This window comes from Theropithecus gelada, chromosome 13 (genome assembly GCF_003255815.1).
Source record: "Theropithecus gelada isolate Dixy chromosome 13, Tgel_1.0, whole genome shotgun sequence".
NCBI classification, from domain to species: Eukaryota; Metazoa; Chordata; class Mammalia; order Primates; family Cercopithecidae; genus Theropithecus; species Theropithecus gelada.
In genome coordinates this window covers 80675954-80687234 of record NC_037681.1, presented here as the reverse complement: position 1 = coordinate 80687234, position 11281 = coordinate 80675954, and the positions used below count along the sequence as shown (strand labels likewise).

General features: G+C 38.2%; 1 protein-coding gene across 2 annotated transcripts; it reads left to right on the top strand.

Moving 5' to 3' along the window:
• The first annotated feature begins 7810 nt into the window (after positions 1 to 7810).
• LOC112605150 (60S ribosomal protein L6-like) lies at positions 7811 to 8731 on the top strand. Of its 2 annotated transcripts, XM_025354784.1 has the most exons (2): positions 7811 to 7908; positions 8025 to 8731. In XM_025354784.1, exons 1-2 carry the CDS (start codon positions 7859 to 7861, stop codon positions 8695 to 8697), a joined length of 723 nt encoding a protein of 240 aa, XP_025210569.1. In that variant the 5' UTR covers positions 7811 to 7858; the 3' UTR covers positions 8698 to 8731. The 2 variants fall into 2 exon arrangements, with proteins under 2 accessions (XP_025210569.1, XP_025210567.1); XM_025354782.1 differs by having other exon boundaries at positions 7811 to 8731.
• Positions 8732 to 11281: the final 2550 nt, after the last annotated feature.

Sequence of the window (11281 nt, the reverse complement as noted above, 5' to 3'; positions counted from 1 at the left end):
AGTCTTGTCCATCTACTTACTAAGCTAAAGATTTACTGTCATGCTTCACGAATGTTACACATACATAAATTTGAGAGTAATATGAATTGGTAAATATTTTTGCAACTGTTGTAAATACCATGCTTATTCATGAATTCCTCTGAAATCATGAATTGGGACCCAAAAGCATGACAAGAATGCTTAGCACTTCTGGGAAACCAAAGTTATCCAAGAATCAATTGAATTCAAGCTATCTAAGAGAAAAGATTTGACAAGATAACTATTCTTTTGGCCAAGCAGTTCTAATGCTCAGGTTTTCCATATTCTAAAGTGATATCTATATCAATGTCAGCAGCACAGCCCACAATGGCCATGGCATTCAAACACAGTTGCTTTTTGTTTTGAGAATACAGAGAAAAAGATGTGGAAAGACTTTCCCTGGGGCTTGAACAGTGTTGACCATGAGAGTGGATGTTTGGGGTTACTGGTTGTGTGGTGACAGTAATGAGTGCTGAGTCCTGAGGGACAGTGGTGCCCAGGTGTTCTTTAATACATGCATATTTATTTTGTTTTGTTTTTGGTAAGCAGTCTTCTCTAAAGTATGAGGCTAGGGCAGGGATCCCTCTTACCCAGGGCTAGAGTGGGTATACATGATTATATTAGTCAGGGTTCTCCAAAGAAATAGAACCAACAGGATCAATCAATCAATCAATCAATTGATCAATAATCTATCTCTCTATTCATCCATCCATCCATCCATCCAACTAACTATAGAATTGACTTACGTAATTATGGAGGCTGAGAAGCCCCAAGATTTGCAGGTGGCAAGTTGGAGGCCCAGTGGAATGGATGGTGTAAGTTCCAGGCCAAAAGCCAGCAAGCTCAAGACATAAGAAGAGTTGATTTTTCAGTTGGAGTCTAAAGGGAGGAAAAGACCCATGTCTAGCTCAAGCAGTCAGGCAAAAGTTTTCTCTTACTTAGCCTTTTGTCCTATTTAGATCTTCAACTGATTGGACGAGGTCCACTTACATTAGGAATGGCATTTTGATTTACTCAGTCTACTGACTCAAATGTTAATTTCATCCAGAACACCCTCACAGACACACCCAGAATTATATTTGACCAAATGTCTGAGCACTCCATGGCTCAGTCAAGTTGACGTATAATAACCATCACAATGACTAAAATCCATAAAATAAGCAAAAAGAGTCGTCCAAGTACATCTTTTCAAGTCCATGGGCTAAAGCTCATAGTTATTGCTTGCAGGATGAAATATTTGTGCAGAAGACCCTCCACTGTCAGCATTCATGATGGCATAGCTATGCTATAGGCTAATCCTATAACACTAAATTCTTGTTCTTGAGCAATCTAATAGATCAAGATACACATAGTACACAAAAAGGTATATAAAAGGTAAACTTGTAGGTATCAACAGGTAAGGAAATGTAAAGAATGGTAGAAATGTCTCCATCTAAAGTTGTCACAATATTCCAAAGAATGTTAAAAATAAAGTAGGGTTCAGTTCTCAGAAATATTTAGAAGTATGGATAGCTCATTCCCCAATGACTACAGATCACATGAAATGTAGTTGTATATAGGCACATACTGTTAAATATACCTGATAAAATAATTGAGTACTTTCCAATAACAAAGTGGACTAGAGTTTCAAAGGGAATTATGAAGGAAGTAGGGAATAAAATTCCTGACCCTGAGGAGCCTGAAGTTTTTTGAAAATGCAGGACAGAATGAAATATGTAGCCACAAACACAGGCAAAAGAAATGAACTGATGCGTGAATAACTATACACACTTCATTCTTTGGCTTTCCACTAATTTATAATTTGTGATGATCTAGACCTGCAACATGGCAAACTGATACTTAGTTTCGGGCCAAAAACAGAGATCTCAAAGAAAACAAAAAGGGTAATATTTCCTTGGTATAGAACATGTGCCAGGCGCTGAGATGGTTGTTTTACACGCATTTTCTATTTTAATCTTTAAATGGTTCTATAAGGTGAACTTTTTACAAATAAGGAAACTAAGTCTTAGAGCAGATAAATATAGATCCACATGTAGATCATCCTACACCAAAACTGCACACTGTTCAAACAAACTCAACAACAACAACAAAAAGTTCAGTCAGCTTTAGAGGGCCAACTATTCTTGAGAATATTAGAAGGCCACATGGACGAATATTGAGAAGACCATTACAGACCATCCTTATTTCTTTGTTAGAGAGGGCACTGAAGGACATGAACAAACTCTGGGGTGATAGCCTGTTTAAATTTATTGAATATACTCTGACTAATACAAATATTTTCTACATAATAGTCAAATAGTTTGACTTTTGGTTAATCTCCAGCCTTCCCTGTTTCTCATTTTATCTGAATTAATTAAACTTAACTTTTAATTTTTCACTGTGGAGAGCACAAGTGTCCTAGCATGAACATTTCTGTGAGTTGATGGCCTTCAGAGATGCCACCAGGTTGAGTGTTGCCAGTCCACGAAGATGACCCAGTTTAACCAATCCTCCGCTCTGCTCTTGATCCCAGCAAGAGAACTCAGGGCTACAAATGAGGTTGTATATTTAATAAAGCAGCACTTATCTTGTGCAATTGCATAGTACTTTATTGAGATGAGGCTCCAGGATGGGCCCAGCACTGTGCACTGTAGGTAGGTCCTCAGTAAGGGTTATTGACTGGGATGGAGTGGGTGTACTAACTGTGTATTGGGATAGAGACACTTCATTTGAAACTGAGATCAGAGTTAGAAAAACAATGCCAGGAATGAACACTCTGCTTGAGTTAAGATTTGTTTTTACAATGTCTTGCTACCTAAGTAAAATGAAGAATCTGTGTTCACCAAATCTTTGCAGGTAATTAACATCAATGATTTATCTCAGAGAAGTTGCATTGTTCCTGTATTCAGAGACTTAAGTGGTTATTTTAGAACTAGCCAGCATGGTTTAGATTTTGATCTGTAGCTTTGGTTTTCTTGTGATTTGTATTGATTGCTTCAATTTGTATGCTGCTTTGCTCTATAGATTCTTGATCCACTTGTTTTTCTCCTCTTTGGTATGGTTATAGGTTTATGTTTCTAATTTTCTATTTTCTTTTATTCTTGGATTTTCAGCATTTGCACTCAAGGTGGCTATTTTAGAAAAAAGTTTTTGTTTTGGTTTATTTGCCCTGCTGTCAGGCCTGTTTGGCCTTATCCATGAGATAATGGAAATGAAAGTGCTTTATAAGCTGTAAAGCACTCTTCAAATGTAAGAGATGATTACTATTTTATTAAAAATAATAACCTTGTTTGTAGCTCTGAGTCTTCTTGCTGTAATCAAGGGCAAAGTGGAGCACCTAATCGGACAGGTGGGTCATCTTTATGCACTGAGAGCCTAGTTCATAATAGCTCTAGCAACCAGTGTTACAGCCCTAGACTCTCCGTGAACATGGATTATACTCTGTGTCTAATCTGTAGGATACAGACAAGAGCTTAGAAAGGAGACAGAAGACCCACACCGGGAAGCCCAACAACGACTGATCTTGTTTGATGTCTGATTTCTAACTTGTGCCCACACCCTTATCTTAAAGACTAGAAATACCCTGCCAGGCCAGAACGAGGCTTAGGTCACACCATCCTCCTGGTTACTGGATGAAGGGAATTCTGTGCTCTGCCAAGGATCCTGTTTTAGACTCCGTGACAACATTGGGGCAACACTGTTGTTGACCTTCTTGCTCTACAAATTCACATTACCTTTTAAGAATCAATCCTGCTGGGTGTGGTGGCTCAAGCCTGTAATCTCAGCACTTTGGTAGGCAGAGGCAGGAGGATCACCTGCGGTCAGGAGTTCGAGACCAGTCTGGCTAACATGGTGAAACTCCATTGCTACTAAAAATACAAAAAGTTTAGCGTGGTGGCACACATCTGTAATCCCAACTACTCGGGAGTGTGAGGCAGGAGAATCGCTTGAACCCGGGAGGTGGAGGTTACAGTGAGCCGAGATCATGCCATTGCACTCCAGCCTGGGCAAAAAGAGCAAAACTCCATCTAAAAAAAAATAAAAAATCATAAAGTGGTTTGAGTACAGGACTTTCATACTCTTTAAGTAGTTCTGCCTCCTCATCAAGAAGTCCTACTGAGTTTAGACCTGAACTAAAACAGGGCCCCATATACAATTATCTTCTTTCAGCTGGTATCGACCAGACCCAGTATATATGGCTATAGATGCCCTTAACTTGTTTATATTGAGAGCTAGTTTCTAATGTTTGAAAAGTTGCTATTTGTTTCAACTAAGCCATCGTTAGTGGAATTCATCCCAATGTTGAGCTAAGGAAGAGAAAATGGGCCTTATTGGCTCCTTAGTAGATTAGAAATGCAGAAATTTTTTTCTAGGGGAAGGAAAGGAATGATAGTCCCCCCAAAAAAGTTGTGTGATGTGCCAAGGTGGTGGGAGGTGGGAAAGCATTTTATAAAAGGAGATATCTCCGTGATTGGGCATTCATAGGATCAGAACATGACACCCTCAAGAGATGGCAGTATTTAGGTCCCCCTCGTTTTCACATCTCTATCTTGTTCTTTATTCCTACTTCTCATTCATTTATTTATTTGATTATTCACTCATTCAGCAAATACTTATTGAGCACTTATCTGGTACCAGACAGATACTATGCTATATGCTGGGGACCACACACAGCATTTCCAACAATTGTCCTGGATCTCAAGGCCATCTGTGCTGTAGTCTGTACATGGACTTTAGGTCAGACAGATCTGGGTTCTGGTGCCTTCTCCCGTTTGCTTTTTCTGTTACTCAGTAAAACTTACTCTGTAACTTGTCATCTGGATCTTACTTTATGTATCTTTAAAACTGGATAATAACAACTACCACATAGAGTTGTGGTGTGGATTCCATACATGATGTGTATAATATGCAGTGCTGGACACATAGTAGGTCTCTCACTCATTAATTGGTGGTTGTATCCTTCACATTAATCTCCTAATCATCAATGCAAACCCATTAACAGCTCTTCTTTGCCTAGGCAAGTTGGCTTCTAAGTGGAATTTAATTATGTTTAAGTCTTTATATGCACAGACATCTGGACAAGCTATTTTCAATAAAGTGTGGATTCTAGTTTGGGATTCCAGAACTGTTAATATAGAGACATTTCCAGTTCACTTTCTTTTCACCAACATGATTGAATATCTTTTTTTTTTTATCATTTACTTTTCCCCAACTTTATTAAGGTCTAACTGACAAATAGAAATTATATATATTTATAGTGTGCAACTGACTTTTAAAATACTTGAACCATTAAATTAATCAAAATGGTCACATCAGCTAGCTGGGCAACCATTAAAATAACCAAACAAAGAAATGTAGCTAATAATAAAAAATAGTTAGAATGAAATCATTAAAATATTAATCCAAACAAGGTAGAAAAAGTGAAAAAAGAAAACTAAAATAGGCAATTAAAACAGAAAACAAGTAGATAAGCAAATTGATGCAGAAATAGAAAACCAAATGCTTCATGTTCTCACTTATAAGTGGGAACTAAGCACTGAGCACGCATGGACATAACTATGGGAACAGCAGACACTATGGACTACTAGAGGGTGGAGGGGGGTGAGTTAAAAAAATACCTAGCAGGTGCTATGCTCACTACCAGGGTGACAGCATCTGTATTCCAAACCTCAGCATCATGCAATACTTCCATATAACAAATCTGCACATGTACCCCCTATCTAAAATAAAATTTGAAATAAAAAAAGAAATTAAGTAGAAAGATGGTAGCTATAAGTCCAACCATATCAATGATAACATTAAATACCAAGACACAAATAAGTTATTATGTAAGTAATTTCATAGAAAAAATATATACCATGCTAACACTAATCTAAAGAAAGCTGGAATGGGTATATTATAATATCAGACAAAACAGTTTTCAGAGCAAAGAATATTACAGGCTTAAAGAGGATCATTTTATAAGGATAAAGGAGTCTATTAACCAATAGGATGTAACAGTGTTAAACATTTATGCACCAAATCGAAGTTTCAAACACATGCAGCAAAAACTGATATAACTGTAAGGATAAATAAACAAATACACAAGTGTAATGAGGGATTCCTTATACTCTTCTGAATAATAGATAGAACAAATAGAAAGAAAATCAATAAAAATATAGAAGACCTAAATAACACTACCAACTAACTTGACATAATTGACCTTTGTAGACCCCCTGCATCCAACAATAGAGGAATACACAGCACTCTACACCCTAGGACTGACCCAGCAGTCTAGCCAATTTTGTCTATCAAGAGGAAAACACTTGTGTCAATGTAAACATCATTGTTCTGGACCTCTCCAGGCCATGAGCAATGGCACAGAATCCCTGTCTTAGCTGCATAGTCCCCTCCTCGAGGCATTGCTGCTGGATATTCTGGTAGCTGCTCCATGAAAAGGTTATTGTTTCAAGGAAATAGTTCACCTGCCAAGGATGAGGTCAGGGATTGGATCTGAATCAAAGATCTAACCCACACATTGTCATCTTGCTGGGGAGAGCAGCAGCCACTAGCTGTGTCCAGCTTTATTAAAATTGTTGTACTGTTGCCCCCAGGGCCTTGGCATTGGAAAATAAACAAATGAACAAACAACATCACGGCACCAGGGTTAGGTCCATCCCAAGATCTTCTATCATTTTTTTGATAACTGGACTGTTGAAATCAGCCAAACAATACAGATGTCCCCAGAAAACCTTCTTGAGAGATTTTACTCCCTAGAGATAACGTATGACAAGACAGGTGTTTTGGTTCCCTACTTTTCAAAAGGGAGAAAGCTTAAAATCAAAGAAATATGATAGAAAGGTGAAGTATACATGTAATCAGATTTAAGCCATACAATAGAAATGTAATTTATATACTCATATAACAAATTACCACATTTTAATCAAGGAGGAAAAAAGATAAACTAGAAGAATGTTTGGTAGTATAATGATGACATTTCAAGGTGCTGTTTTGTGGGGACCCCTACCATTTCCAAATCCCAGTGAACCATTCTTAGGAGTCAGACATACAAGTGAAGGATGGAGGAGAAAAATAGTTCCAGCCATATTGTACATTGTACACACCTCTCCATGAACCTTGGCTGCATCTTGTGCTTCTACACTCCAATGGGCTTTCTCCGTGAAACTGTCTCTTCTGTGAACATGAATCCATACCCAAATTATAGTACATATAGTAATTTATAATAGTCTGCCATCAAATGATATTATACCATTTTAGGTATAGTATATGGAATTTACAACCACGTATTTCCATTTTTCTCCTCCTGGCCTTTGCACTATTCTTATCATAAATCTACTTTAATGTACATTATAAAACCTACAATAGATTTTTTATTATATTTCCTTTAAATAGTCAATCATCTTGTGAGTAATTTAAATAAGCCAAAATCTATATTTACCCATTTAGATAACATTTCTATTTATTTCTCTTCATTTCTTTGTGTCAATTCAGATTTACATCTGCTATCATTTTCCTTCTGCTGAAAGTACTTCCTTTAATATTTCTTACAATGCAGATTTGCTGATAATGAATTCTTTTAGCTTTCATATGGCTGAAAAAATTGTTATTTTGCTTTTATTTGTGAAAGCTATTTTCACAGGGTAAAGAATTCTATGTTATCAGTTTTTCCTCCATTTAGTACTGTAGAGGTGTTCCAGCTTGCATTATTTCCAAAGAAAAATCTGCCTCTATTCTGATCTTTTTTCTCTGTATGTAGTGTGTGTGTGTGTGTGTGTGTGTGTGTTTTACTTTGGCTGCCTTTAAGATTTTTCTCGCTCTTTCCCATCTTGCAAGATGGCGGGTGAAGAAGTTGAGAAGCCAGATGCTAAAGAGAAGAAACCCAAAGCCAAGAAGGCTGATGCTGGTGGCAAGGTGAAAAAGGGTAACCTTAAGGCTAAGAAGCCCAAGAAGGGGAAGCCCCATTGCAGCCGCAACCCTGTCCTTGTCAGAGGAATTGGCAGGTATTCCCGATCTGCCATGTATTCCAGAAAGGCCATGTACAAGAGGAAGTACTCAGCCGCTAAATCCAAGGTTGAAAAGAAAAAGAAGGAGAAGGTTCTTGCAACTCTTACAAAACCAGTTGGTGGTGACAAGAACGGCGGTACCCGGGTGGTTAAACTTCGCAAAATGCCTAGATATTATCCTACTGAAGATGTGCCTCGAAAGCTGTTGAGCCACGGCAAAAAACCCTTCAGTCAGCACGTGAGAAAACTGCGAGCCAGCATTACCCCCGGGACCATTCTGATCATCCTCACTGGACGCCACAGGGGCAAGAGGGTTGTTTTCCTGAAGCAGCTGGCTAGTGGCTTGTTACTTGTGACTGGACCTCTGGTCCTCAATCGAGTTCCTCTACGAAGAACACACCAGAAATTTGTCATTGCCACCTCAACCAAAATCGATATCAGCAATGTCAAAATCCCAAAACATCTTACTGATGCTTACTTCAAGAAGAAGAAGCTGCGGAAGCCCAGACACCAGGAAGGTGAGATCTTCGACACAGAAAAAGAGAAATACGAGATTACAGAGCAGCGCAAGATTGATCAGAAAGCTGTGGACTCACAAATTCTACCAAAAATCAAAGCTGTTCCTCAGCTCCAGGGCTACCTGCGATCTGTGTTTGCCCTGACGAATGGAATTTATCCTCACAAATTGGTGTTCTAAATGTCGTAAGAACCTCATTAAATAGCTAAGTACGTTTTGTTTGTGGAAAAAAAAAAAAAAGATTTTTCTCTTTATTATTGGGGTTTAATAAATTTGATTATGATGTGCTTTCATGTAATTTTCTTCAAGGTTTCTTGTGCTTGGAGTTTGTTGAGCTTCTTAAAGCTGCAGGTTTATAATTTCAACAAATTTGGAAGTTTCTCAGCCAGAATTTGTTCAAATATTATTTTTTGTCTTCCCCTCTTCAAAGACTTCAATAACATGAATATTAAGCCTCTTGTAGTTGTCTCATAGCTCACATACTCTCTATTATACTTTTTCCCATTTTGGAAAGTTTCTACTGCTATTTCTTTGAGTTTACTTCTGTTTTCTTTTGTAGTGTCCAATTTATTCTTAATCTTATCCACTATATGTTTCATCTTGGACACTGCAGGTTGTCTTTAGAAGTTTGATTTTGGGACTTATTTATATCTTTCATGTCTCAATTAATACAGTCAAGTATTCCTTTACCTTCTTGAACATATGTAATACAATTTAAATAATTCTCTTAATGTTTTTGTCTACTAATTGTATCACCTGTGTAAATTCTGGGTCAATTTCAATTTATTGATGTTTCTTCTAATTATGGTCATATTTTTCTGCTTCTTTGTGTACCTGGTCATTTTAATTGGATACCAGGCATTGTGAATTTTACCTTGTTAGGTGTTACATAGTCTTGTGTTTCTATACATATTTTTGTGTTTTGTTCTGGGACATTGTTAAATTGCTTGGAAAGAGCTTGAGCCTTTCAGGTCTTGCTTCTTTGCTTTGTTAGGCAGGATCCGATCAGTTTATTTTTTCCCACTACTGAGGCAAAACCCTTCTCGGTACAAATATGAGGCTTTTGTACTCTGGCTGGTGGATGAGATGCTATTTCTTTTTACATCTAATTCTTTCAGATGATTTTGTTTTTCTCTGGCCTTGATTAGTTTCCTCTCATACTTGAGCTGATCAGTAGTCAACTTAACTCTTGAGGTGAGCCTTCTTTAGGTCTCCAGAATTTTCTATTTCTCTGGGTAGCTCCCCCTTTTCTGGTACTCTGCTCTGTAAACTCTAGCTATATCCAGGACCACCAGCTTCACCTTCTTATCTTAGAGAGACCACTGGGCTCCATGTGGGTCCCCCTCCTTGCATCATGATCTGGAAACTCTCTCCAGGCAGTAAGTTGGGACAATCATAGGACTCAACTCACTTGTTTCACATCTCCCAGGCATCACTGACCTTCATGCTTGATGTCAAAATTTCAAAATTCAGTTTTTCACATATGTTGTCTGCTTTTTTAATCGTTTCAGGCAGGTGGATAAATTCAATTCCTTTTACTCATTCTGGCTAGAAGCAAAGTCTGTAGTATTCTTTATAATTAAGTTTTTGTGTGTGCCTTTTCTCTATTTTCATTTGTGTGTGTGTTGTGGGGGATAAGGGAGTTTATGGAGATTAGCCAAAAAAGGTTTCTTTGGAATGAATGCTAAAGAGATAATTTTCCCATCCTCTTTCACTATCCTGATTTTTTGCCTTGCTACCACAGTAATTTCCCCAAATCTAATCATCTCTTGTTTCTGCCTAAATCCATCATGGCTCTTAAATGATTACAGAACAATGTCCAAACCCCTTAGTATGCATGCAAGCTTCTTGTGACCTGTTAACTCTTACATCTAACACCAGTCACCTTCCCTATCATAGCCTGCACTCTAAGCCTCTGATGTCTGCGAAGGTAGCAGTCTATGGGTTTTGGAGGCAGAGCTACTGTTCAAATCCTACTTAATGGCTGCCTGACATTGAGAAATTAACTGTTGTAATATTTTATCTGAAAATAAGACAACAATACTACATACTTCTTAGGTTTGTTGTGAACATCAAATAAAATAATATCTATAATGTGCTCACCACAGTGTCTGACATACAGTGAGTGCTTTGTTAATATAATTTGTTGCTATGATTGCTCCTCAGATGCATCATGTTCTGCTTCTCTGCTCTCTGGGCCTTTGATCACAGTTCTCCTTTTCTTGCTGCACGCGTTTTTCACCTGCTTACTCCTTCTCTTTTCAGGTACATCTCAAGCTTTCCCTCCTGGGGCCAGCTTCCCCTGACCTTCTGATCTTAGTAGGATGCTCTCCATGGTGCCTGTTCATTCTGTTTTGTCCTTGTTTTTCCTCTTCCATCTCTACACGGGGTGCAGGGACTGTGGCTCATGGTAAATGATTCACAAATTTTTGCTGAAAAGTGAATGAATGAAGATAGGCTCTTTATAACTTGAATAGAACGGTGAAAAGGGGGTGAAATGATGAAAAGGTTACAGAAGTAACGTAAAATATTGTTTAACTGGACACCAGTAGAGGTATACAATTCCTAGGCAAAAAGACACTGAGGAGAACAGGAGTCGGGGACTCAGGGATACCACCTGGTCAGTCACCACTGCCCAGTGAGCCTCTCTGTAAAGCTACCCCAAGAGGCTGCAGAGGTAATTTCTCAATTCAGTGACAGGCAATGCTACATGGCAAGGAAAAGGGCAAAGCCTGGTGATAAGAAGCCAAAAAAAAAAAGAAAA